Source organism: Neodiprion lecontei, chromosome 6 (genome assembly GCF_021901455.1).
Source record: "Neodiprion lecontei isolate iyNeoLeco1 chromosome 6, iyNeoLeco1.1, whole genome shotgun sequence".
In the NCBI taxonomy this organism is placed as follows: Eukaryota; Metazoa; Arthropoda; class Insecta; order Hymenoptera; family Diprionidae; genus Neodiprion; species Neodiprion lecontei.
The window spans coordinates 3,452,727-3,480,557 of record NC_060265.1 but is presented as its reverse complement, the minus strand read 5'-3'; the positions used below and the strand labels follow the sequence as shown (position 1 = coordinate 3,480,557).

Genomic DNA, 27,831 nt, shown 5'->3' with positions numbered 1-27,831 from the left:
TTGAGGCCTCGATCGAGCTTTAAGCCTGAGACCAATCAGGTACCGTCGGGTTACCCCCCGTGCGTTGCGATCGAACGAACCTTGACGTTCGTTATAAACGCAGCGCGAGTTTGTCGAAACGATAACAAATACATAATGTACCGCTTTACAACACGACAGTGCAGCCAGTTGTCTCCTGTGCGGCGGACGGTGGTCGTTTGACTTCTTGTTGACACAAAGAGAAAATCCTGCCAAAAGATTGATTGAAAAAATACCTACGGATTGATGGAATAATAAAAGCAAACGAATCGCTGCAAAATGACATCGACCGCACAAGTGGTGAGCGTTATTAATTTTTTTTCTTTATTTTTTTCGTAAATATATTTACCGGAACGGCATCCAGTTCTTCTTAACGTCAACATTTGACGTTTTTTAAGCGATTTTAAGTGTGCGCGAGATCCGCACAAACATTAATTATGTGTTGTGCTTCGATTTTTATATTTAAACGTTCGTAAACTGATTGAAATTCGAAGGCAATGAATTTTTGTTAATATTAATATTTTAAACCAAAAGTCGAAATATCATCTATGCCGTTGTGATTTACGCATTCAATAATCAAGTTCGTAAATATTTCATTAACTTATTGTCAGTTACTCTGAATTATACATGCATAAGTGCACTCGATGTTATGTTGCAAGCTTATCTCGCTTGCACTGCGCGAACAAAGAAGTTAATATTACAGGTATATACGCACATTTGTAATTGGCGCAGAATATGCGACACGATCTACTTTATACGACCTGCAGATTAAAAAATAATTACATCAATAGAGTATAACGGTATTATATATACCTATATACAGGTATGTGTGATATATATTATGGCTGTTCGATGGCTTCGCCAAAAGTTCCGCATTGTGTATATCTATATGTACACAATCGTTTTCACGTTATTCGAAGAAAAACACGAGATAATAACAGACGAACGATATGATACAACATTTTTAATTGGCGATGATAACTTCGCGATCGCAGTAAATATTCCGATTAACTGGGTATAAAAATTAATTTTCTTTGTTCAAAAACCACACGTAACCATATCCGCGTATGCGTTTATGTATACAATATAGTATTGTATACTTATCCAAAAATAACATTGGCACGTGTAGGAAGTATATCTCCAAATTTTTCGTCTCCATTTTCCCCCGGTATTACATTTGCCGAAATAGTACACTGATGCCTATCCTATATAATCGAACCCTGCACCTCACGTAATTCATATATTAATTAATGTCTGAATCACAAAATTAATACATCAATTTTAATGTTTAGTTATTGCGTAAATTTATACATAGACTCAATATTTGCACGTGAAAATTCACGGTAATTATAATCGCACATTGTACGTGCACGCGACGATTAATTTGTTTACAAAAGTAATTGGCGTAAAACGTTGTGAAATTTCACGCGGTTGTTGTTGTGAATTTCAAAAAATTTCAGCTCTCGGATAATATTGCGCACATCTTTGGATGAAAATATACCGAATTAACACACATCTTTGACTTAGAGAATATTAATACTAATTTGATTTATGCTTTCGCGCGCTCTTGAATATCACGTGCGCGATCATCCGCGTTTATAACGACGTTGCAGTTATAAGTAACATCAGCGTAACGAAACATCGGGGAAAAATAGCTATTTCGCAAGCTTATTGTTAGAATAACCGCACTAGTCGAGTTTGCAAATTGAAATTAGTATTCCCTTCAATTTCAGCCAATTCAGAAATTTCTAAACAACGGTTCTGACCATTATGATGTATCTATAATTGTCAAACAACTTATATGCCATCGCGAATTTAAAATACTAATATACTCAAGATCATTGCAAAGTTACATTTAAATAATATTAATTAATTTTCTATTTATTGTTTAAGAAATTGATTTTTTTTCTTCAAAATCAGCGTATTTTTCGCAATGTGAACATAATTCTACAAAGTAAATAGCAATCAGTTTGTCGGAAAATTTTACCCTTATTTAATATATTTGCCAATTATCTGATATGCAGTATATTTCGAGAAAATCGTAAAAAACGAAAATCAAGACTATAGTGTAGAAATAGGCGAATTCGTTAAACAAACATTTTTACATTTGTTTCAGATAAAAAGTGTTGGTCCGAAATTAGTACCATTTTTCAAAAGTGTATCTGTCTACTTTGTTCTATTAGCAGAGCAGCCCTCCCTGCTAACTGCCTGTTTTAAATGTTTGCCGATCATCAGTCTTATCGTTTTTATTCTTCTCCATGGAATTAACTTGTCTGAAGAGTGAGTTTGATACAGCAGTAAAATGCAAAAAATATGTCATTTTTGCAACTGTGAAACGTTGAATAACTTTTCATTCTTTCTCGCTGATCAGATATGCATTTCCTCGTCGGATAGTGACTGGCCTTTTATTCAGCTGTATAGGTGATGCCCTGCTGGTATGGCCAGCCTGCTTTGTTCCAGGAATGGGAATGTTTGCTATTGCTCAAGTCATTTATATTAAAGCCTTTGGCTTCGTTCCATTGAATGGAGTGTTAGGAGCAATATTATATGCCCTATGTGCAGTTGGTAAGTATATCAGTTGTGAGATTATGAATTTCCTATTACTCATAGTCTGACTTTAAATGAAGTGCTTAATGCACAAAAACTTTGCTGATATTATATTTCAAATATTTTCTCATCTCAACAGAATATGTTACCCACTGGCATAATTGATCGATCCATATAAAAGACATTGCCGACTTTCAATTTCCAATTTGTAAAACAAAGTGTGATCCAACATTTTTACCAAAGTTTATAATTACAGCTATTTTTCTTTTGATGCCTGGTCTAAATGGTGTCTTGATGATTGGGGTTCCGTTGTATATAATACTTTTAACAACAATGGCATGGCGAGCTATAGCAAGGGTGCAATTTTTTGAGGTAAATTGATTCTGCATTAACTGTATTAACACTGACATCATTAGAGTGTTTGCTAATTAGCTGTACGTTTTCAACGCTTTATATTCAACGTAGTTCCAACATTAATAGGCTCTTCCATGCCTTTATAACAAGGATGTTGTCCTTTTGTTTCATCAACAGGAATTATGGACCTGGTCAAAAATGTGTAGTTGTGCCGGTGGTATATGCTTCGTTATATCAGATGCTTTGATTGGTTTCCACTACTTTCACAGTCCTATATCGTATGCTCAGGTACCAAAAAATAAGGAAATGGTTGCTGTTACGTAACTCTCAAGTTTGCACGGTTCGTATCAACAGAAATATGTACATACAAGCATATATGTTTCAGGTATTTATAATGATTACCTATTACGCAGCTCAGCTTGGAATAGCTTTGAGCGCTGTGGATTCAAGAGACAATATTAAACCGCATAAGCAGCGGTGAGGTTTTTCTTGGGTAATATATTAGTTGCTACAGTCGTTGAAGTGTTGACTGATTCTTACAATGGCAGGAAATCAATTATATTCGTGATCTAGAAACGAATAGAGGGTAACAAGGGAATTTCGTATTCTGGAATCTAGGAGGTGCATTATAATTACGGGATATGGATATCAACAGTATAATTAGTTTAGCACGTTTTTAGGATTAGGTTAAATACGAGTCTTGTTTGCTGGTCGTATTTAGGTCAATTTAACTTTACAACTTGAAATTCTGTATTAGGAAATTAGTATACTGGGTGGTTCGTATTTCGTACGAAGCTATGTAATTTTGCGAATACCGTTGTTTGAGTTAAAAGTGTAACAAAGAATAGGCATGAGTTTTCGTTGTTATGTATCAATGAAATTATTAGTCAACAAAGAGATATAGGTGGGAATATTCTGTTTCCAAGCGCCAGCTCTGTGATATATGGTAGAAACGTAATTCTGAGATAACTGAAACATTTCTTTTCGTTGGTATTTATTTATCTTTTCCAATTGGAAATTTACGACTGTGGTTTAAGCTTCTTAGCTGATGTAAAATTATTTAAATTACTTCTTATTAATGAATTGTGAAACCGAAGGCATTTCAATCAAACACATTACTGGTCGTGGCTCATGTAATGTTCGTGGTACTAGAGGTGGCTTATGTAACGTCGCAGTGGTTCAATTCAATTGAACAACCTTAAACCGTTTGCTACCCGTCATATAAATATGCAATCATGTTACTTTATGATTTTACAAGCAAATGGTGTACTAAGACTGATAATGAACTGTTCAGGGTCGAAATGATATAGCATTTAAGTGGCCGCATGGATCATAAGTTGAGGTGTTCGGAGTAGCGTTCAGTTATCGGATCTAGTGATGCCTTCAATATGGAACTCGACAATTTTACCTAAATGGTGATATTTCGGCACATGTATTAGGGTATTCCAAAACAAATCTATGTTACGTTTCTTTTTTTTTTTTTTACCTCCAGCTCTACAAGACTGTTGGAGTAAGTTCTACTTATCATTGATCGATATTACACTGTCTTACGATTTTACTACAAACGAGTCAAATTTCGCGATGGTGTCACCTTAGTAAGGATTGGAAGCTTTGTTTGGATCAAATATATCCTTGTTGCTTTGATTTATGAAATACATATGATTAAATCGAGCGGCTATTGTATTAGATAAACTATTGTGTTACTTTGATGTAGATGGGATAGAACTCATTACAGTATAAAGTTATGTTTCAATTTAAAAAAGTAAACCATAAATATTGTTCTTCATAAGCAATTAGAGGACAAGGCAACTTTCATGATTGGAACTCTGACGGTTATTCCATTTTCTATTGAATAAGATAATTTACCAAAAGCGGATTCTACTTAGAATGTATTAAATGAGCTGTTTGTTAGCCAGAATCTCAAACTTGTCACTAAAATATTTTTCTATCTCTAGTAATATAGATCTCTAAACTTAATATGTTATATAAAATTTAACACATAAATTTTACTATACATCAACTCAATATTCAAACTCGAAATTATTATTATATGAGAAAATATTGAAAGAAATAGTCGATTTGGTCTCCCTAAAATAGAAACGCGTACTTGTTCAATGCATGCTCAGTACTGTGCATATACATAGATTATCAAACAGTTTGACAATGTAGTTTAAACTTGAAATTCATAAATTCATGATTAGAGTCAAGAAGCGTGAAAGCTCATTGAAATATTTATTCGGAATCCGAATTCCGAGTATGTTAATAAAACATTTATGCTTTCAGAACTGTCAGTTATTCGAAATAGCTGTGAAATAATTCAATAAGTCTTTATATCAAGCATTAATAACAATACACACAATCAGTGTCGACGGTTAAATTATGCTAGTAAGAATTGATGGTATTTGGGTTGTTACTGGCTTCAAAAACGTGCTGTATTAAACAATTTACTTTATGTGATACATGAACGCGATTCGCAAGCGTTACTCGATTAGATGATATTTTACTACTTACAAGTTTATTAGGCTGTGTAAACGATTGATGACGTATTGCAGTTAGTCTCGTTATTATATTAATTAAATATAGAATGTGTAAGTATGTGTATTTGTATAGGGAAATATGAATAATTGTTATTAACTATTCTAGACCGAATATATAAGTGTAATAAAATGTACACTCTTTAGTCTGATGTTTTCCATTTCTATTACGGTATTTATTTAAAACATCATTTCTATTCACGTGGAAAAATTTCCACCGTGCCTGCATTATTTTCAGCCCAAAAATGACATTTGTTTTCTGAATTACCATGTGTCACAATACGTGTTAAAGTTATAAATATACTACTTAGTAATGAGGCAAGAGCGGTTTTTTAAAGCTATTCTTGTCGTTGGGTAATTTTTATGGAGACGTGGTAATATGAGAAATATATGAGGTGTTAGTGAATTACATGTATTTATTTGTTTAATACCAAGTACATGCACACAGCATGTCAACTGTATCAATGATGAATTCAGGAAAGATTGTACAACGGACAAAATATTACTTAATTTCGCATAATTGTCTTAGAATGAAAGTGTTGAGCATAATTCTAAGAAAGATATAGCCGTTATATTGTAAAATCTGTTTGAAATTCAAGCTAAAAACAAATCAGAAGAATACCAGTTGATATTATTGTGCTTATATAACTACATAACTGGAACAGGCAGCACTCGAATAATTGGCATTCAATAGTGATTGATGCTTGCGGTGTATCTTCAAACCACATTGGTGAAAAGAACAAGAAAACATTCGTGGCGCATGGTTCTTCAATACCCAGCTATTTCTATACATACTTGATAACTGTGTTTTACAAACTATGAGTTATAGAAGACGTTGAGGTAAAAAAAAAAGACCATTTTTAATGATATTTACAGACTATGACAAGGTGAGGGTAAAAAAATAGAAAGATCAAAACATATAAGGGCCACAATATCGAACTTTTAAAGTTTTTAAAGTTTAATTTATAGAATTTAACAATATAGAATGCCGAAGTACGGAAAAGTAATTTGTGACTTTTAAAAATACTTTGGCGGTAAAGGTGTGGAGGAAAATAATTGAATTTTTCTCGTAATCTTTGAAAAGTGCCGCAACGATCAACGAGCTGACACGTTTACTTATGATCTATTTTTTTTTGTCAACCTTTGTTTTTTTCCCACCAACTTTGGTTTGTTTTACCCGTTTGTTCGTTTGCTTATTGGATGTGCTGGATTTTTCTTTTTCTTCGTCAGCATTAAAATCATATTTAGCTGTTAGTCGTTCTCTGATGAAAACAGCTTTAATCAACTTCCTCCAATTTCCGTAAACCCTCTTCTCGTATTTCTCTCTGGCACGCTTATCTGCCTCTGCTTGTTCCACTTCCCAAGCCTCCCGTAAAACATCTTCAAACTCTTCACAAACAATAAATCCATCAAAAGCAGGCAGCGCCCCATGTCCTCCGAAATTGAAGCCCACCACAGCTGGAGCACAATCAATGTCCAACTTTCTTGCAATGCGGTTCAGTGCTGGAACTGGATAGAAAAAAAATACACATCTGACGTTATTCCTGTACAGGTATTATTTTTATACCAACAGTAGCCAATGACATACAATACGGATGTTGTTCTATATTAATAGATTACTCACGCTGAATGTGAACAGTTCCTTTAGGCAACATACACTGTTTGAATAAATCCACATTTCCGTATTCATTCCGAGGCACAATGCCATCCTTGGCTTCTGGTGGAACGTACGGATCTGTCTGCCATTTTCCAAATACTTCCAGAGACTCATCCTTCAGCCTGGCACCTGAAAGCTTTCCATCAACACCGTGTGGTCATTGTACAAGAAATCCATCGGGATGTGTAGGCATGATTATGCAAATTGCAATCAATAAGATAGCGCAATTGTAATAACTGAACATGATGTACCTTATCATATTTTGGTCTTGCTTTAACAACTTTGTAGCAATTCTCTCCTGGTTTCACTACCCTAGCGCTTTTGATCCACGTTTCGCGGGAGCGCAATGTGTGAACACAATGACGAGAGTATATAGGCTCGCCACGAACGTAGCCAAGTGGAACGACATCCGGCGGGTAAAAGGCTTCAAATTTGAGAAGATGTCTGGGCAGAACGTACAGAGGATGACCTTTGCACTCCGAAACTGTCTTTGGTAGGGGTTGTTCCAGTTCCCTGTAAGAAACAATGATTTTTCATTTATTTCTATGGAACATTAATCAGATAAGTATCATACATATCAAAAAACAGATACAGTTCATTACTTTTGCTTGAGCATCTCATCCTCTGCTTTTGTTAAGGCTGTTTCAGGTTCTTTCCAAGGAGTGTGAGCTTCCAGCCACCACTTTTCATCGATCCGTTGTTTGCGGGTCACGGTCAGCCAGTGGGGACAATATCGGCGTGTTACATCCTTGATTCGACCCTCAGAATTCAAGGCCATGACGTACAGCACTGGATCCGTAGCATTTTTCTACAAGTATCAAAGCGGTGTCTTACTGTTACCTATTTGCAGATTCATCATTTATCAGACCAAGAGAATGATATTTACGTATAGCTCGGCAATGCAATGAATTTTTGCATCCGGTACGCTGACGCTTATCCAATTTTCCTCGCATTCAACGTAAACTTCTGCCCACATATCCCTTGTGTTTTTCACTTTCTTTGGCTTCTCATTATTCTCTTCATCATCTTCATCAGACGATATCAGCTTCCTGGCGGTTGAGCTTCTCCTTGAACCTGTATTTGACTGTTTTTTAATTTTAGATACAGTGTTTTTATTCTGACTGCGAGAACGCTGCTTGGAAGCTGATGCTTTGTGCTTTGACCTGTGAGTTTTTTCAAATGGTTCATCATCCGTATCCTCCTCGCCATCCTCATTCTCCTCCTTATCATCATCCATTTTGTATTCATCATCATCATCATCATCGTCATCCGTATCCTCATCTTTTGGCCAATGCTTGACAGCTGTTTTTGCCCGCGACCTTAAACTTCTTCCACCTTTTTCAGTCACCTCTTTGTCGTTTTTCACTTTATCAGAGTTCCTTTTGCCCTTCTTGTCAACGGGAATCGCGGCAGCCACCGTTCTTGATCTCAATTTTTTAGCTGGTGGTTTAACATCCTCCGCAGAATCTGAATTCGTACTTTTTTTTCTTTTTAGAATTTCAGCTGCCCTTCTCCTGGCCTCAGTGGCTTTGCGAAGCCTGGCTGATATATTTCCTTTTTCCGTTTCTTGTCCAGGAATTTTCGTTTCTTGTGATATTTTTGGGCTTCTGGTGGCCGTTTCTTTTTTCGGTTCCTTTTTTACCTTTGTATCTTTCACTTTGGAAGACTCTGGGGCGATGAGCTGCTCTTTTGTTACTTTAAGAGCCGGGGGTTGCAGGGATATAACCAAGCGACAGGTCAGCCCCAAGGCTCTTAGCGTTGCTACGTAGAGTAATACGAGTTCTTGATAATTGTGGATCTCTTTGTCTTTGAGTCTCCTCAATAAATTCAGCGTCGTAATGCCGGACTCTGGCTTGCCCGTAGGAAACGTAAACACACCTTGAAACCATTTGGTGATTTTTTCAAGATAAGACAGATCAACCCTGCCTTTTGGGTAGCAGTTTTTTGGTGCCAATTTTAGTGCAGCTGCAAGTAATATCGGATTGTTAATTTGCTTGTTTACGTAAAAACCGTGCGCCATCCAACAGAGGAGTCCTACTTTGTGTATCAATACTTGATTGGACCTAAGCTGTTGATTCAACTTCTTTTTCAACAAATCTTCAAGCGTTTCCTGTTTCTTCTTCTTCCTCTGATTGAAAATCAGTTTCGAATCGACCAGGGTTATTTTTACCCCTTCTTTTGGAATGCTGTAGTTAGACGGAGCGGAGTCTTCAGCTGGTCCTTCTTCGTCCGGCTCGTCCTGATCTTGCTCCGCAGTTGAAGCTGTCGCTCCAGTTTCTCCCAAGAGTAGAAGATCAGCTATTTCGTTGGTGAGTTCTTTTTTCACTGGTTTGGTATTTTCAGGTTTTTCCGCGCTGCTCTGATCAGATTGAATCGCTTGACTTTTCTTCGTCGCCTCAAGGTTCTTGAGGACCTGAGCCATGAGGTCATCATTGTTATCGTGGGATTCATTTTCGTAATCAAAATCCGACTCCTCCGAACTTTCGAGCTTCTTTGGTACGCTCGCTGTTTTTCGAGTAGGTTTTGTGAAAAACGGTGATATTGACTTCAGCTTATCCGGGGCTACCATAAACTCGTTACTACTGTCCGAGCTCTCGCTGTCAGATTCATCAGCGTTCATCTTTCTCACTTCAGCAACACCCTTAATAACGAATTTCAAACAAAGACTAACCTCGAAACCCGACACTCACAGTCCACGTGACCGCCATAATACGCTCGTCGTTTGTTCGCGCGCGCGCGCGCAAAAATGTCAAAGGTTCTCCAGGTATAAAAGTGATTGCATAATATTATACATCACAGTACGGGGAAGGGATATTCGCTGGGTTCGCAACTTGTAAAACTGCTGGAACGTTGAATTATAATCAGCCTAAACTGGTTAGCGTTTCTCCGAAAAACTCTGATGAGACCGGTTTGACCCTGAGAAATTTTCGTCTCTCTCTCTCTCTCACTTTCTCTCTACTAATCACGTTTCAACATCTAACCAATAACAACCTTGTTGTATTGTTGTGGATAACACTGATCTGGTATACGGGTGATCGGTGGTGGAGCAGGTTTCTTACCGACGACGACATGAGAAATTGAGCGACTGTTGCTTGGCGAGCAAGCGAAAAGTTTAGTTTACACGTGTTTTAACAGGTATCACTACTGGTATGATGTTGATAATACAGCATCACGGCTCCACGTGGTGTTATCATGAATTTTGTGTTGGATGAAACGCGTTACAGATATCGTTCGTAATTTTCTATCATGCATCATGAGTGTGAAATGGGCATTTTAGATTCCGAATTTATTAGTTTCAGATAAATATGCATGAATTTTCCCGTTTTTATTCATTGTTTTATAATACACGGAATAATTAAAGCTCGGCCAAAATCACACACAATTAATCGATTTCAACGAATGCAATATGAAATCGATATTTCTTTTCAACACGATTTCTAATCATAAATCTGTCTGCGTTTATCCTGCAATTATAGCAAAACATTTTTTAGTATATATCAATTAAAAAATATAACTGATCGGGTGCATAAGTGATTCCGTATATTGGAAAGATTTCATTGTGCAGGGGGGAGAAAGAATCATTCTAACACTTTAATTATTTCAAGCTCATGTTTTGAACTTTGAATTAGCTGTTAATTTGCCACGGATTACTGAAAGTTAAAGTGCTCTAAATAATATATTGAACAATTCCACCGCGCTTAATGCATTATAAATTTCGACTTTACAGATACTATACTGGACTCCATACGAGATGATGATAGTTATTTGTGTGGAACCCTCAGATGAGCCGGTGACGTATACGCGAAAGTGGCAGGGCATTGATGGATTAGTTACACCTGTACCGCAGTATGACTCTACGCTGATGCTACTTTGCATAATACATATAGCTACACATCCGCGGTGTTTGGGAGACGCGGTTCCAACAAGGAAATGCCTCACAGTTTGCAACACGCATTACCGGGATTAAACAGTGATAGATCTGCAGGAGTAATAGGGATCGAGGACTTATTTCCGAGGTATCGAAGGAGCATAATATCCTTGTGTAGGCGAGGCTTGACTGAGCTCCAGAAGAACGGAAGCCAATCTGGGAACGGCTGTGCCAGCTGAAACGCTGCAGAGATGCTTCGGGCGTCGCGAGGCCCTGAGAATAGACGTCGCGACGCCCCCCCACCCCCCACCCCGAACACCGCCCAACCACCCCCCGGCACCCTCAGCCATCCTCAGCTCACCCTCCTATTGCCTCCTGCAGCTAAACTGATTATAGTCGAGCGCACGGCCCCTCCGTCTGCTTAATTAAATTAGAAACTTACAATCATCTAATGTTATGTGGACCTTGCCGCTTACTTTTGTAAGTACAACTGCAGGGCGAATTTACACCACCGAGTGGGTGGTCGAGGCTCTGTGTAGGTGTTCTTGCTTCTTTTAATATCGCAATGCTGTTCCGTAACGGTATGTACCTACTTAACCGTGAATCACTTTTCAGCGTAATTTATACATAATAATACATAGAATATGTACAATGCAAGGCATGCGTAACTTAATCGTTGATTGATTATTAGTTTTTTCATGCACAAGCAATTATTAGTAGACATTTGTGTAATTTGATTTTCATTAGACGATTATGTCAGAGAATATTTCGATGGTAAAATTGACTCCCAGCGATTTTTCATGCGACACGTTTAAAAATTTATCCTCACACTGTGCGCGATGCCACGGTCGTTTGATTGACTGCATCCGTTGATTAACGAACATTATTGGCATATACAGATGCATCTGCATTGGTGGGAATATCATTCAGGTAGCGCTGTTCCGTTGCGAGCTTTTATTTCACCTCTTGTTGCTCGTGTTTGCTTTCAGGCCGGCAATGCGGCTCACAATCAGAATTGAAATACGTTTCTGCGAACGGTGCTTATATTTTATACAATACACGTGTGCGTAGGCATGTGCGTATATATGTAGGGGTGTATGTAAATGGATTTTTATATCCCCCAACTTTCAGGTAATTAAAAATTTCTTTATTTCGTCGATTAAAACGTTACATAACGGTGCGTTTGTGCAATCCAATAACAATATTGTGTTTTCACAATTACTAATTACATTTTGCATTATCTAATTGTTTCAGTAGAATATAACAATGTTATAACCGAGTCATCCGGAATCATGATTATTTAACCGTCTTAATATTAACAACAAACATCCTGTGTGGACTGGAAACCGGGATGAATAAAAAAAAAAAACCAACTCAACCGTGCTTGGAACGAAGTAAATTGTAGACGTATAGCTCGATGAAGATGAATGTATTTCCCGAGTAGAAATCCGAACGGCGTCCAGAAATATTAAATTGTATTCCTACGGGGCGTCAAGTGGAGGGTGGAGAGCAGGAGGCGAGGCACCTAACCAATATTTAATCAACTTTGGAGGAGAATATTATTCTCCGGACAAATCAAGGACATATGTAGCAGACCGCCGGCGTCCCCTTTTCCGTTATTTCGGCGTGCATGTGCGAGCGCGTCTGAACGGCAGAAACGGAGCAATAGCAGCTAGACAAGTGTAGAGAATTTTCGTGCGGGGAACCCCGGCCGTGGCGTGCGGCGTGTGCCGCGGATCCCTAGGGAGGGGATTCCCTCCCCGGGTTACGAGGACTCGGGCAAGCGCAGGATACACGCGGGAGCGGCGATCGACTCGTGAGAACAAGTGCAATACAAGTGTCGCACCGTTCATCCCTTGGGATAATACCGAAGGTAGAAGAGCCAAGGGAGGGGGCGGGGGGGGCGAGGAGCGTGTTTCCGTCTACCTTGTATACGTGCAGTAAAAAATTTTACGCTTTTATTTATCGTCAATTTATCGTCGAGCAAACAACTAAAGCGAGGAAAATTTCATTACAGAGACCTCGCGCATCTTATACGGATGGATATATACTACGGAACAATGAAAGCCTCGCCTCGTATAGTTTATCCTGCAGAAGATACACGATCAGGTATTTGTCCGTTGAAGATAGGCATACGTATGGACCTATGTAGGTGTACGGTTTGGATCGAAACAACGCCGCTCTTCGTGAACAAAAGTTTAGCTCAATTATTGACCGTATCGAACGTCGAATCTCCCGGGCGTACCGGGAGATCTTGCCCAATTGGTTCTGTACAATTTCACCCCCCAGTCGCAACATCGGATCGTTCGAAACTACCTCTTGCAGGTCAACGGTACGGTTCACTGATTTTTAGTACTAAATGTATTGTACGTGGAACGGTACATGCAGTTATTTATCGAAAGTTTATGCACTGTGCACGACCGGTTTTATCACAGGGTTTCTATAAAACTCGGATCAAATTTCGCCGAGACGGAAATATAATAAGAACCAGTAAAAAGGAGGCGCAAGAAAATTATTTTATGCTTTTATTTTCCGACTGAATCAAAGAAGAAGAAAAAGAGAAAGAAGAAGTAAAAGAATAAGAAAAAGGCGGCAGGACTCGGGAGTGGATCGCATATAAATCATTCAACTCAGTCTTCAAATTCTGTCAATTTGTTAGAGTAGCTCTGGCATTCTGGGAAAAGAATGAACTTGGGAAATCGATACACATATCCCTCGAAACGGTGCCGGAGCGTGTGTAGATATGCATTCAAACTACTCGTAGTCCGAATACGCGAAACAAATTTTAGACATTATTCAGTGCATTTTATTAATTCTTTTCCGCACAACACGGAACCTTTCACGGTTATACTATACTTCGGTGAAAGTATAATGTACGTCAGTGATTTCGACAAATCGTCAAAAACCGAGGCTTCGTTAACACGTTTATTTATCGCATACGCATTGAGATGTGAAAGTTGTCGGATCTCTTACAGCCAGCAGTGTTCGATTAAAAAAAACCAATTCGGGTTCTCCCACGGAGCTTGAATTTCGCGACAATACCTACAGATGTAAACAAATTGTGTCACTAATTTACAATTTCCTATACGACCACGGAATCGCGCAAATGACGAAGGACCGCACGTGTAAAAAAAGTACAGAGTGACCGTAGTGTCGAATGATCGAAACTTAAAACAGAGAAAGTTCAGCCAAGTTTAAAAATTCTGAATCTTAATGACCGGATTGTACATGCCGAGGTAAAGTGGCCTAAGTAGAATAACGACCGAATGCAGAAAGACTAGATAAGCGGAATCGTTCCGGTGGTTCAATACAAAGCAAAGGTTTTGGGTACCTGGCCCAGGGGTCACTTACTACAATTGATCGTAAAATCAAGGGTTGTTTGTTCAAAACATTAGCCGGCTTCGCCGTCGGATGATAGCGTTCATTTTACCATGATGGTGGTCGCGCACCTCCGGAGAAGCCTCGCCGCGTCGGCTCGCTCCTCCATCACTCCGTTTGTCGCTACGCGGAGGTCCTCCCGAGGGTGGCGGCATCCCCCAAATTCCCACCCCCGTTCCTGCAACGGGGGTTGGTGGGTGGAGGCGGGAAACGGTGGGCGGTCGGTGCCCGCTTCCCCCGGGGGTGAGAAGCCCGAGGGAGGGAGCGGAATGGTCGTTCGTCGTAGGTGCGGGGGTGGGAGCACCCCGGGAGCAGCGAATCCGGGGGCGTCGAGGGCCGCCGAAGCCATGCCGCTTCCACGTCGAAAGCCACGCCCTTGCGCACCCTTTACGATGTTATTGAATTAAGCTTATCATTTGATTTTGAGGAAACCCACCAGTCGGTTGTCTCGGGTGCTCTTAGCGGGACGAAAAACTTGGCTATCACGGATAATCGCAATAATTTGATATCGCCTGATCCGATTACAGAGCGAGAGTATACCCGTCGCGGGCGAATTGTACACCGCGAGGAGAGGTGGTGGGTTTAACATCTCCTCGTCCAGGCCGCTCGGCCAAGGTCTTGGCCTGGCCTTACACCGGGGCGCCTCTTACCTCGCGATACTCGCCGTCGACCCCTGGGTCTGCCCGTCGGGGCACCGGGTCGGCCTCGCCGGCCACTTCCGGGTCGCGTGTCGCGGCCGCAGTCAAGAGCCGGAGGCCCCTCCGATGGCGGGAAAAAGCGGCGAGAAAAAATAAGGACGGAAGGACGGAACGGCCAGAGTCCAGGAGGAGGTACGTACCCTGCATCGAGGAGACGAAGGAGCGGCGACATCCCGGGAACCGGAAGTGATTCGAGCATGGACTACTCTTATCTGAATCAAGCAGCGGCTGCGGCGGCCGCCGGTTTCGAAGCCTCAAGTTGCGCCCTCGCTGCAAGTGAAATGCAATGCGGATACGGAGACCTCAGCTCTTGCTCGCAGATGAGCCAGGCCGCTTATCGCTACACCGCGGCCAGGGCGGCCGGATATCCTGGCAACGCCGGGAACCCGGGAACCGGCGGTGCGAACCCCCTTGGGCCTCATCACGGCGCTCATCCTCATGCCCACGGGCATCACGGGGCCCATGCTACTCCGTGTTCGGTTATGGCCGCCCGGAGTCAGGATGTTCATCGACACGCTGCCTCCATATTTCCGTCGGCGATCAACCTTCAGGGTGAGTTTGAAAGCCTGCGTTTCCAATGTTTGTTTTACCCTACGTGCTTGCGTACCTTTGTCCAAATTATTGTTAGTTGGTGCGGAAAAAAATTATGCTTCCCATTAGCGTGTTAAAACGTTGACGTTTTAACTTCGGTAAAGAAGAATTTGTTCTTTTACCAGTTTGTCGCAGACACCGCGAATTTCACTCGGTGTCTGATATACGGAGAGGTATCTTTGTTTCGCTGATAAAATGATTTTCTGAAACCTGTCGTCCCCGCACGGATTCACTGTATTAGGAATATTGAAATACTTTGTTGTATACTTAAGTCGAATATCATATTTATATTTTACAACGGTAAACAAATATATAACTTTTTTACTGGAATAATCAATTTCTAAGCCATCGAATCACATTCTTAGCAATTCTCTAAGATCGCTTATATCTCACACCTGTAAGAGATTCCAATTTTTTTCTTACTTAAAAGCAGTTCCAATTGGTTAGATATCTATAAATAAATTCGGATATCATCCCCGAAACTTACGTTAGTTTCATATCGATAAATTATCAGTGTTTAAAGTCAAGTAATTACTATCAGATTGACTTACCTTGAAAGTATATCTAGACCACAGAATTATTTTTACAGAAATTCATGAATGTGACGATCTTTTTATACATGCTTCGTTAAATCATGAAAGTCGGAAAATTTTCATAACGCGGATCTAAACGGTGGAAAGTGTGAGGTGTAATATGCATCTAGGTATAGCTAGGGATATTATACCTACCCCCGCATTTTTGGGAATGAGCCAAGTCTCAAACGTGACAGTATTTTTACAACCTGGTTTTAAAAAACTAGTTTCAACTTTTCGTAAGAATTATATAAAAATACGTGTGAATGATAATCTTTTCAAATTCGTACGCAAACTGTTTCGCGTAAGCAATAAATCTGTCTGGTGTATTCGCGGCTGGGATTTTCGACACTACATTATTCTGCAAGTTTTGTTTGCTAAATAGATTGTCAGATGACAAAGGTAAATTTGAACCGTACGTCCTGAGAAGCTTGCAGACGTTCGTGAAACGTGTACATACATACACGTCATTTTTCGGACAGATCTATTTTACTTACGATTCAGGTTTCAGGTTACTGAACTTTTTATCTGTCGGTCAATCTCATATTAAAAATCAGTTAACACGATAACAATACAAAATTGAGAAACACAACGTGCAGCGACGGCTCAAGTACCGCTGGATAAATATAAAGTTACATGCGCCAATATTTCGATCGTCAATTTGTAGCTTATAGCGTAGTTCACAGCTTGCGTCATTCTGCACGGAGTTATTTAATAATAAATTGATAAAAGTGTGTTAAAAAAAGCAAAAAAAAAACAACAAGGTGTTACTTGTGCGAAAAAGTGGCAGACAGCCAAAGCGACAAAGCGTCTGATTAAATTTCTGCAAAACGATTATACATACCTGCATATAATTTGCGCATAACAAATAAAATGTTTGCAATACGCGACTCGATCAACGTGGAAATTGTTTTTTGTTTTGCAAAAATGATTCGTATCGGGCGAAATCAGGACCGAGAAAAGAAATGATTTTTCTTATTTGTTTTCCTGATTTGGCAAGCACTGCACCGGCTTATCGCGCAACGAGATTGGGGTTACGGTGAAAGAAAACTAGGGAGAAAAGTCTGGCTACACATGCGGCCAGTGCAGGTCCTGATTGTCGCATTGTTCGATTTATCCGGGGGTAACTTTGTTGCGGATTTTGATCACGTTCGCTAGAAGCGAGGCAGCGGCGGCGGCGGTAAATAATACAGGCCTGCGAAATATAATTTTTAATTTCCTCGTGAAGTAATACCGTTTTTTTTTTAGGTATTTAGGTATATTGAATTAAAATACAGCGCTAGGTTTTTTTTTTTTTTTTTACAGCATATGGAGATTTGTTTTTATGCAAGATATGCATGATTACAGATTTGTGAACAATTTTCATCAAAAAGTAAAATATAAACAATATAAAACTGAATGTCTAGTTATAAAGTGAACAGCACTAGTTTTAAACAAGACTTAAGAGACTGGATAAGACAAAAAGACTTGTGATATCTTTTTCTACTCTCTTTAAAACTTCTGTTCAATCCTTTTCTCTTTTACTTGCGTAGCTTTTACTCAAATATGCTTAAAATCATCACAAACAACAACTAGTGAGGGTAGATGAATATCTAAGTATCAACGCTCACATTAATACATATAATTAACAGAGAAATTGGAAGTTAACTCAAGCAGTACTAAGAAAACAGACAAAAAAAATGTATCAGAAAATTTACGTGATGGATTTTTTTTTAACGCTTTTCAGTTTAAACGCTACTCAGTTTAGTCAGGTGAAAAACATCGCAGGTCTTTGTAATCGACGGATCGTCTTCGGTTTTAGCTTTTCTAATTCGCAATGCAAACAATACATGTGTTTGATTTTTCACCCTCGCATGTAAATATAACGTTGAAACGGAGCGCGACTGAATCCGACGAAGAAATATTTGTGTCGTTGAAAAAATATAGTTGGATCGTTTCAAGGTCGCGAAAAATTTATTACGCGACGTGGGTGAGCTGTAGCTATGTGTAATAAAATGTATCGCGAATAGTTTCCAAATTCTATACTTACATTTATTTGCCATACTTTCTGCCAACGAAAAGTAAGCCTCACGTTTTCGATATTTCTGATTCTCCATTGTTTGACCGAGCAGAGATCACTCGATTAAATTTATGTAGTAATGTGAATAGTAAACGCGAGGAAACGTTTCAAGAATATACCTGAATTTCTATTTTTAAGACGAACACGAACGGCTTCTACTATATTTTCTTACCACGAAACTTGTGCCAAACTGTATTTCGATATAATTACGTTTGCAAGTTTATGTAGTAAACAGATTCGAGATTAAGCGTGCAGCCAACAATATCGTGGTTTAAGAATAACTGATTTAATATTGTAGTGTACGTTGTAGAAAATTTTATCACAGAGACGAGTTTTGCTGAATTGAGCATATTTATTTTTTCACTGCACATTAATTGAGTTTTACGTGGCGCTTCTGATTTCCACTATTCATTGATATTTTCTACTTCTGCCAAAATTTCTGAGACTGGTAATTCGACGCGTTATAATTTATTGGACTGTAACGGAAACACCTGGATCGTATTAATAAGACTGATTGTAAAACCTTCGTAAGTTTGTTTGCTAATTGGTATACTAATATTTCTCAACCTCATTAAAAAATGTTACCAACGACGATAACAGCAAGAATGCACGATGCGTATTAAATATCATAACCGCTATAAAAAATCTAATCGTAACCAAACGAAACGCGTGTGGTTAAATTATTTTCGCATATATACCTAAATAACCAAATACACACTCACCCGTACACACTCATTGATAAATTACTAATTACCAAACCGCAGAACAAAGTTACCACAATTCGCAGGTTGCAAGATTTCTTACAAAACATGTGAGCAAATGACAAAAGGAGAAAAACTCAACGAATCGGTAGTAACCGAATTACGTGTAGAAAGATTAGAAAAATATATACAGGAAGCAAGTGTACAGGGAAAAAGACAGGGGGGGGGGAAGAATTAGTAGAAAAATAGACACCCATCCGTAAGAAAAAGGCTAATTGTAGGAAAGAAAAAAGCACTGGATTCTCGGTGCGAGCCACGTTCTTCTTCCATTCTCTGACCTCTTCCTCCCCCCCCGCCCTCCCCCTCTCCTCGTCCCATCAACCCTCTCTCTTTTTCCTCTCGCCATACGTCTTGCAAGTCCCACGCATTTTTCTTCCCTTCACCCCCTCCCCGCCCCACCCCACCCCCCGAAAGCTTTCTGATCCACCTCCAGCTTCGGGGACGCTCAACCCCGAAGGCGTCTTGCAGGAGTCGACGGTTATGCACGTCCCTATGGCTACCCCTAAGTTGGGGTGGGAGGGCGCGATTCGCGCGAGTAGCCAGCTTGCGACGCGGTGAAACAGTAGCGGAGAGACAAGATGGCAGTGAAAATCAATGGATGGCTCGCTCTCAGTCATTGCTATGGTTACGTCCCTCGCTCGCACAGCCCTCGCGGTCCTCACGGTCCTCTTCGCTGACTCTGCTCGAGCTTACAGGACCCCGTTACACCTCCATCCCTGACTGGTTTAGCCGCCGGACCGCGCGGTTCTCCCGCTAAAACTTTTTGTGCACACAAAAGTTTGCCTTGCTTTCAAACCTCCGATGTATACGTATATGCATTATTTATACTGTACGTACATACATACATGTGCATACATGTATAAATCTATGAAATTTACAGCAGAAAAAAATCGAAATGAATTGTAGTATAGATTATGGACTCTGTTATACGACATATCTGATATACGCATTTAGCTCTGGAAATTTTGAAATCCTCATGCGACTCATTGGATTTACCAAATTCAACAGCTTGTCGTTTCGATTAACCCAATGAAATTCCGTTGCCGTTAACGTAATCGGTACAGTCTCGAGACGAGTATATATGCGACAAAGAACCAAATATATCTGTTGTATCCACGGTTAGAATTAGCGATATTTTAAACGTTGAATATTTTGTTTTTCACGCAGGTGGTTTGGGGTACAAGGCCTACCCGGGGCACGACGGACTCGCCGAAAAGAGGAAACAGCGACGGATACGAACGACGTTCACCTCGGCTCAGCTCAAGGAACTTGAACGTGCATTTCAGGAGACTCACTATCCGGACATCTACACGCGGGAAGAAATCGCGATGAAGATAGATTTGACGGAAGCTAGGGTACAGGTAAGAAGAAAAATTACGAGAAGGAGCGAGAGAGAGAGAGAAAGTTTTGTTAGTTAACAATAATCGAAGTGTGCCGCAACTGACACGCTAAGAGAAAAAAGTCATTGAATCAATTAAATGTGTGGTCACGGACGGCGAAGTAAATATTTATTTGTCTCAATTCAAGATCTATGGGTCGAACATAATGTTTAGTCAATTCAAAAAATTTCTGTTAGACCAACAAAAGTATTTTGTTGAACCAAGCAAGCTGACCGTATTCGGCGCATTTAGTTGAATCAAACGAATATCACTTGACTCAAATAATCCTTTCCCTCCGCGCATTGATACAGGTATACAAAAAGCAGCTCTCGTACGGTTGCAGGGTTGTTTTTCTGTGTTGCGTTGTTGACGTTTATTTTCGAAAAGCTTCATAGTCGCACACTGCAGCGATAGTGTGTCAGAACCGTTGAACAGTTTAATCCGTCAAGTCGTGACGCGAAGTGCCCATGAGGACGAAAACGGGATGTAGTAATGCAATTACAACGACCACTCACCTCCCTTTAACGAAGAGGGAACGTGAGCGATAGGATGCGATGCGATACTTGGCTGAGCGAGGAAGCGAGGTGCGCGAAAATAATTACTCCCTCATTCCTATCCCTCGGATAGATCAACTTTCTTTTCCCCGTGCACCGACGTCTTATGCTAATCGTAAGTATCAATACTAGGTATCCTTTGATGCAGGGGGAAAAAAAACCAATGTATCTGTAATCAGAATTAATTATCATTTAAAATATCTGGTCTTAGTCAAATGAATCTGGAACCAACTCGTTCAATGACTTATGATAATTGTACGAGCGAGATCAGCCAGCGGTTGCATTACCTAAATCATGCAGAACTCCGATGAGCTAAATTTAGCACGTCGAGTATGTTCTCGATCCGTGGCTATATTCAGACGAATTATCGTAATTGTTGCACGAAGGTTTCTCGGTTCTTGATCATTGCCTTGTATAACTCATTATCGCGTCAATCAACCTTCGACGAGTCTACACTTCCACTGCAGTTGGAAATGCGGATGAAACGAGACAGTACAGGCACCTATACGTTGTCAATCTATCCGCACAAGGACAACTCATCTTCGGTGTCCATCTATCTATTTATCCATCTATCCGTCGTCTAGACGCCGGTTCGAATTCTCCGAATGGGTTCAGTGTAAACGATAATTGTAAGCGATGCTCGAAGAAGATTACTACGGCAAGCAGTACGTGACCAGCTCCGTAGGCTATTATAATTAATTAGGCCTCGTAATTAACCCTGAAATAACAATCAATTTTACAGTAGTTTGCGGCTGCGGGGAAACCGCGCACCGACCGCGAAGGCAGGCCTCGAGTTATCCTTTGTTGCCGAGAATTTCCTAGGTGAGGATGAGGTGAGCCAAGCCTCGGGTAGGGTTCGGTTCGTTTCACGTCAGTTTGGCTCAGTCGGGTAGCCGAGTTTCGGCTTGGGGTTTCCCTTTGGCTTTGGGTTTCGCTTCGCTCTGGGATTCCCCCGCTTGCTCCTCATCGTTTCATGCAAGCTCGTCTTCTCCTTGGCTCTATTCAATTCTGCACCTCCGCACCGGCCCGTTTACTCGATAAAATTTTCCACCATTCTTCCTCGCATTTTTTGTCCCTCCTTTTACCCCGCCAACGCCGAGTTTCCTTGATCCGCCATCATTGGTTCCAGCACCGAAATCCGAAACCCGTCCGTTTCGCGAAATTTAAATTGAAAAGAACGTACCACCCTCAACTAAATTCAACCATCCATCCGATCAACTTCTCCTCGCACGCGAAATGTGGATCTACAGTTTCCAGCGTTGAACCCGGATCAACGTGCGCAATATATTTTCCATTCAGCACCCCGGGATGTAAATATTCCGTGATGGGAACACGTTAATGGATCATATAGTAAGTATATTGTAATTCGTGTGAATAGTATTCGAGTGACGGGGGTGATTCAGAACTATGTATGCGGGTCCATCGCAAAAGATGAGAGAAAGTCCGTACCTACCCCGCGGTATGCTTCGAACTGCACACGCGGCGGGGTGCGGACGGCTTAGAATTGACGTAGTAGCTGGTATACGGAACAAACCCCTGCAACAGCCACGATGTCACGGTATACGACTTTCGGTCTTTCCGTGGGGGGACCAGCCCCAAGTCCCCTTGTTCCTCTCTAGAGACAATTGCTCACTTGTGTGCCTCCACGATGACTGCACTATCGTGTGTGTGCACCTCGTCTAATTAGCTGATTACACATCGAGTCAAGATATTAAACAGAATAGCTGTTATATCGAACAACTATTGAGTCTTCTCTTTTCAAGGTTCTTCAGAGCACGATTAACATCGAACAATTTCAAGTATCTATTGGGGATAAATATGCCGCTCGTGTGATCGTACATTCTTTTTTCCCTCGCAAGTTCACAAGATCCTTGATCATCTTTAAAGCACGTGTAAAGTTTATTTTTTATCCGCATTCTTGTTTTGACTCTGTATTCGTCCGATGATTAGTTATTAGTTGCGTAACGTTGCCCTTAAGTGACCTGTCGAGCGTTTCGGGGATAGAAGGTGCAAGTTTATTTCGCGCGGGGACGGAGACGGCGGTGGTGAAGGGTCGTGGGTTGAGGGAGCCGAGGATGGTGGGCTGATACACAGGGGGGCCATGCAGAAGCGTACCCTGGTAATTGCCGGAGCTATGTAGATCCACTTACAGTGATTAAAAACTGTCCTGCTGAGTATCATTTCGACCAGCACCAGTTCCCAGACCGAGCCCACCAACCGTCACAAGCAAACCCAGCAGCAACAGCCGCAAGGGTCCCAGGAAACGGTGTTTCTCATTTGACGAGGAACGCCGATTCAGAGACACACTTATTCCCCTATTTGCCAAGGGAGCTGCCGATGCTCTTTTCCATCAGATTCGACGTCCTTCAGCTGTCTTGATAGCGATCGTCGTTGAGTCAGAAATTGGAGTTACGATACGTGTGTTCCTATTGTTTTCAATGTTGTTTAAAAAAAAAAAAAACGAAAAAATATACTAAGGTACTTGTACGATTTATTGACACGTTTAGTCCCGATTACTGACCTTTCATTTTCCAGAATTTTAATTTCTGAACCAAGGATCAAACAGATAGTTACAACCAACAAGGTCGATAATTGGTTCAGGGTCAATAACTGGTAGACTTACCTTAGTCAAGATTCCAGAGTTGTATCATCTCTGACATCGCGGTGTTCGTGAAATAATTACACGAATGGAATCACGTGTGTACCTACAGAAGTAGCTTTACGCAACGTATTGTAAAACGCCTGTACACAGATACGGCCTCGTAATTTGGCGAGGATAAGGCGCTAAACGGGATAATTTTCGCGCGTGAACATAAACTACATCGCTGTGCGTATATCATACCGACCGTGCCGCTGTATGAAAATTTATTATCTGGGACAGGTAAATTCGTCTTGCCCACCTTCCGCGAAGCGTTAACGTAGATTAATGCAGAATCGTGTAATTCTTCTAAATAACACCGCCGCGGCTATACCGTGCCGTTAGGTGTTAATTAAGATTCCAGGGTTGCGTGGCTGGTAATAATTGGCGCGTTCTCAATTAGCCGAAATTCCGTGATTTTTAGCTTACCGGCTCCCGTGTTGGCAGCTATATGTATACATACATACGCTCGTGTACGGAGTTCAATGAAACTGATTTCAAGCCTGCCGTTCATGCGCTAACCGTGACGGTGAACGCAAATACAGTACGATCTGTGATCGGCTTTTTGGATGGTAAAGAAACAGCAAACAAAAAAAAAACAAAAATTCAAACACGTGTTAGTGGAGACGGAAATTTGAAAAATCAGTGACGTGTTCGTCGAGCGTGCGAAAGGGTCAAACCTGTAATTAACGAACGCGCGTATTTGTGCATTCGAGCGAAACCGGGTAGATCAGAGTGAAACTGGTATACAAACGTACTCACCGTATCCCGCGATTCGACGAATCAACGTCATTCGATTAATGGGACGTGTTGCAGAGTTTTCTAGACGGATCGAGCGATGGAAATAGTTGACAAGAAAAAAATGTTGAATTAATGTTGGTTCTTTATTTTCGCGTTTCGCTGTGTTGGAAGCTGTATCGAAATTCCAGCGTCGGATTTTGCCGCGACTAGGCGCGCAGATGTCGCGGTGTTTGCTTTGTTCATCGGAACAAGGGTCGGCGTTGAGCGTCACCCCAAATAAAGCAGCGATTAAATATTTATCCTTGGCAAGGACATCTGTCATCCCTTTCCGTCCCGACTCCTCGTCTTGTTACATTTTATTTAACCAAGTATTTGCTTAACATTAACACCCGAACGGTCCCAATCCCCGCCGGTCTTCATACACACACACGTGCCGTTGATACACTCTGCGACCTTACAGTGCAGACCACTGGCTATGCAAACATACGCATATGTCAACCCTGAGTCAATTTTAGGTCTTAGTTCAGGGTAGCAGGTACATAAGTAAATTTACCGTCACGGCGGGTATTTAGCAGTGCATACGTTATATTATACACATACACTGTAAACTGTGATACAATTTATTCAATGGGTGTGAAGAATGCGATAAGGAAAGTGAAAACGGGTGAAACGCGATAATAATTAATGTTGCAAAAAATTTTTACCATTCCACCACAGCTTCGCCGATCCGTGTAACAAGTTCCATTTTCAACCCGAGCTGATTATGGAACAAAGCCGCGTTCGTACGGGGAATAGCTCGAGGTACGGGTAGCTGCAGGAGTTGATAAAAATCTAACAGCAGTGTTTGTCGTCCGGAAAAGGCAATCACGTTCATCATGCCGCTCGTTTTGGCTCCCCCTCCCCTGCCCCTTGTTCGGCATCATCCCCTTCTCCCCGAGAGCGGTAGCACCACCTTTCGACAGGTTTTCCGGGGGTGGCTGAGAGGGGAGTAGGTAGTATGGTACCTATGTACACGGAACTCTCCGTGTTCTGTACGTGCGAGGCCTTCGGGGGTGGAATTGAGGGGAGTAAAACCCCGTTACGCCTGGTCAGACAAACGGGAAAGCAAACAAATCCGCTACTTTAACATGCAGGTCACCGCCGCGTTACGTTTGTTTTATTTGTTATATACTATATTTTATTTGTCAAATAGAGCCAATTACGACGTTGCATGTGTATGTGGGACAGGGGCGGGGGGCGGGGGGGTTGGGGGTGGGAACAAACCGGAGAGAATCGCGGCATCCGTGATGAACACCAATCACCGGGAGTTGTTTTTTTTTCTTTTTTTTTGCACGCATTTAATTTCCATAAATTTTCTATCCTGATGCGGCGACTCGCGCGACGAGGATTGTCGTTCGACATGATCGACTCGTTACTGAATTCCGGTGAAATATTGGTGCTTCCAGGTTTGGTTCCAGAACAGACGTGCCAAGTTTCGGAAACAGGAACGTCTCGCTCAGCAGAAATCAACCGGGCAAGGTGGAGTCGGGGGTGACAGCGGCGCCTCGAGCCCGGTAGCGGGAAGTGTCAAGACCGAGGGACGCTCCCCAAGGAGCCCGGCAACTCCGCCGGTGAATTCAAACAGCGTCCACTCAACCGCGGAGGTTAAAACGATCTCGAATTCGAATTTGGGAAATTCGAAACAGTCGAACGACGGAACTGGAAATTTGCAGTCCTCGCCGATCGTCCGTAGCGGTGGCGGGGGTGGTGGTGGGGGCGGGGGCGGCGGGGGATGGGGATCCTGCAGCCCGAGGCCGTTCTCCGCAACCCTGCCACCCTACCTCCTGGATCCACTCCCTCTAAAAACTGCAAATCTTTACTAATCCAAGATCTACCGGCGAGGTGTAATCGTAACGGTTTTTGTAAATAGATGTAACATGGTGAACTCCGGGATGAAGGATCAGAGACGGTTGTCGGGGATGGAGACACGACGTTTGTTGCCTGAAAATTTCACACATATTCGCGATCCTTAACTCGAATGAAATAATACTGGCGTTCAATTACACTGTCCGATACTCATTCTGCATCGCTGATAGACGTTCGCGGTGACGGGGAAAAGATTAGAAACAAAGTGCACGGAAGTTGCGACGCTTCGTTAAACTCGGAGAAGTGATCTTGGTAAGTATCGTCGACGATTCAACCGAGGAACTTGTGAACCTACGGTATTCTCTTTTCTACGTGAAAACTTTACTCCGAACCCCATGCGTCGTGGGTAGTCGCTTCTCTTTGCAGTCATACCGCGACTTTCCCTCTCTGGGGTCAGGCTACGCCACCACGTGGCTTGTTTCACTTTTCGATTCTCTCTCCCTCCCTGGTTCAATCGCTTGAGTGAACAGTAACCCTGACGGTTTAACCGCATAACACTGCACAGACACTGCAGCAGACTCCATAAAGCTGTCATGCCCCTAAACCCAGACCCAGTTCGGTGCGAACGACGGGTATGTGTTTATATTTGCAAAGGCTGAGCATTGATCGCTCGAGGAACCGGTTCAATACCATTTAAAACACGTTTCATTGAGGGGAGTCAATTATTTTACATCACTCTTGTACCTACTAACGAGCGGTGTTTCATATTTCAATCTACAAATTATGCGTTCGAATTTCAATACCAATTATTTCGACATTCGGATCTTTGAGCGGAAAACTTCCTTCCAGCCAATTGTTAAGGCTAACAATAATGAGCCGTCCATCGGTCGATCAGCTGATCACGCAATTCAGCTGCGGTTGTAGATCGTTAAATTAATTTCGATGTTTCACACTTTTCACGGTCTTACAACTTCTCTGCGGAAAATATCGCTCGGGTCTACCGTTTGTTGGAATAAACGTGCACGATTATAGAGACTTGTGGTTTCCAATTTCGCGTGCAATCCGTACAACTTAGATTGCACGTAATACTCAGTTCCTTGCGGGTAACTTTGGTAACTAATGCGCTTAAGCGTATACATGTGTAATATAGCGCAGTGTTCGAATGAAAATAAATCGCTCAAACTTACCGTCTGTCTCTAACACGGTAATTGGACCGGGTTTGTGAAACGGAGACAGTCTTCGTTGTTAGAAGCAATAATGCCTACCTTCCGAGTCAAAATTGATACCGAAATCAAATCGCAGTTATGTATTTATTCGAAACTTAGACGAAAGAATGAATATCCTCAACAACTGATAGTTGCAGAAGATTTCAATGATCGTCATTACGGCAATCGATCACTTGATCTGGCAACCGACTCTGAACAATCCTGCAGAATGATTCCGTAATAAATTATTGTTAAGAATAAATATTACTATATCATTATGTGTGACTGGAACTTGTACAGTTGTTGCTATAAATATATAAAATTAGTGTTTTACACCACATCCAAATTAATTACTTACCTTGTCTCAATTTAACAAGTCGCACAGACAACCGTGAGTTCCTGTTTGCTTATTATCGATTGTTCTAATAACTT

At 41.3% G+C, this 27,831-nt stretch overlaps 3 protein-coding genes and 1 long non-coding RNA gene across 8 annotated transcripts in view; 3 read left to right on the top strand and 1 right to left on the bottom strand.

Moving 5' to 3' along the window:
• LOC124294959 overlaps positions 1-10,991 on the top strand; it is a 30,435-nt gene extending 19,444 nt beyond the window's left edge. The window contains exon 3 of the long non-coding RNA XR_006904865.1: positions 10,838-10,991. This is a non-coding gene — a long non-coding RNA (uncharacterized LOC124294959). The remainder of the gene's footprint in view (positions 1-10,837) is intronic.
• Positions 113-5,599, top strand: LOC107224558 (lysoplasmalogenase-like protein TMEM86A). The gene is made up of 6 exons (XM_015664658.2): positions 113-318; positions 2,135-2,298; positions 2,390-2,583; positions 2,822-2,937; positions 3,097-3,207; positions 3,305-5,599. Exons 1-6 carry the CDS (start codon positions 298-300, stop codon positions 3,398-3,400), a joined length of 702 nt encoding a protein of 233 aa, XP_015520144.1. The 5' UTR covers positions 113-297; the 3' UTR covers positions 3,401-5,599.
• LOC107224561 (DNA repair protein complementing XP-C cells homolog) lies at positions 4,377-10,330 on the bottom strand. 2 transcript variants are annotated; one of them, XM_015664661.2, is made up of 5 exons: positions 7,997-9,965; positions 7,713-7,918; positions 7,362-7,623; positions 7,078-7,246; positions 4,377-6,962 (listed from the first exon to the last, which is right to left on the bottom strand). In XM_015664661.2, the coding sequence occupies exons 1-5, from the start codon at positions 9,728-9,730 to the stop codon at positions 6,577-6,579; spliced, it is 2,757 nt and encodes a 918-aa protein (XP_015520147.2). In that variant the 5' UTR covers positions 9,731-9,965; the 3' UTR covers positions 4,377-6,576. The 2 variants fall into 2 exon arrangements, with proteins under 2 accessions (XP_015520147.2, XP_046598672.1); XM_046742716.1 differs by lacking the exon at positions 4,377-6,962 and having other exon boundaries at positions 7,101-7,239; positions 7,997-10,330.
• A 1,906-nt stretch (positions 10,992-12,897) lies between the features above and the next one.
• On the top strand, positions 12,898-26,492 carry LOC107224552 (paired mesoderm homeobox protein 2A-like). Of its 4 annotated transcripts, XM_046742725.1 has the most exons (5): positions 12,898-12,918; positions 12,996-13,087; positions 14,884-15,606; positions 20,205-20,398; positions 25,795-26,492. In XM_046742725.1, the coding sequence occupies exons 3-5, from the start codon at positions 15,252-15,254 to the stop codon at positions 26,209-26,211; spliced, it is 966 nt and encodes a 321-aa protein (XP_046598681.1). In that variant the 5' UTR covers positions 12,898-12,918; positions 12,996-13,087; positions 14,884-15,251; the 3' UTR covers positions 26,212-26,492. The 4 variants fall into 4 exon arrangements, with proteins under 4 accessions (XP_046598681.1, XP_046598680.1, XP_046598682.1 ...); XM_046742724.1 differs by having other exon boundaries at positions 12,915-13,087; XM_046742726.1 differs by lacking the exons at positions 12,898-12,918; positions 12,996-13,087 and adding an exon at positions 13,172-13,310.
• Positions 26,493-27,831: the final 1,339 nt, after the last annotated feature.

What these genes read in the sequence shown, in the direction of transcription:
- LOC107224558 (XM_015664658.2), top strand. Translation starts at nt 298, where the DNA reads ATGACATCGACCGCACAAGTG. An exon ending in GGAATTAACTTGTCTGAAGA is followed by an intron (nt 2,299 to 2,389) that starts GTGAGTTTGATA and finishes CTCGCTGATCAG; the next exon opens with ATATGCATTTCCTCGTCGGA. An exon ending in CAAGGGTGCAATTTTTTGAG is followed by an intron (nt 2,938 to 3,096) that starts GTAAATTGATTC and finishes TTTCATCAACAG; the next exon opens with GAATTATGGACCTGGTCAAA.
- LOC107224552 (XM_046742725.1), top strand. Translation starts at nt 15,252, where the DNA reads ATGGACTACTCTTATCTGAATCAAGCAGCGGCTGCGGCGGCCGCCGGT. An exon ending in GTCGGCGATCAACCTTCAGG is followed by an intron (nt 15,607 to 20,204) that starts GTGAGTTTGAAA and finishes TTTTTCACGCAG; the next exon opens with GTGGTTTGGGGTACAAGGCC. An exon ending in TGACGGAAGCTAGGGTACAG is followed by an intron (nt 20,399 to 25,794) that starts GTAAGAAGAAAA and finishes TGGTGCTTCCAG; the next exon opens with GTTTGGTTCCAGAACAGACG.
- LOC107224561 (XM_015664661.2), bottom strand. Translation starts at nt 9,730, where the DNA reads ATGAACGCTGATGAATCTGACAGCGAGAGCTCGGACAGTAGTAACGAG. An exon ending in GATGAGATGCTCAAGCAAAA is followed by an intron (nt 7,624 to 7,712) that starts GTAATGAACTGT and finishes TGTTTCTTACAG; the next exon opens with GGAACTGGAACAACCCCTAC. An exon ending in AGGAACTGTTCACATTCAGC is followed by an intron (nt 6,963 to 7,077) that starts GTGAGTAATCTA and finishes TTTTCTATCCAG; the next exon opens with TTCCAGCACTGAACCGCATT.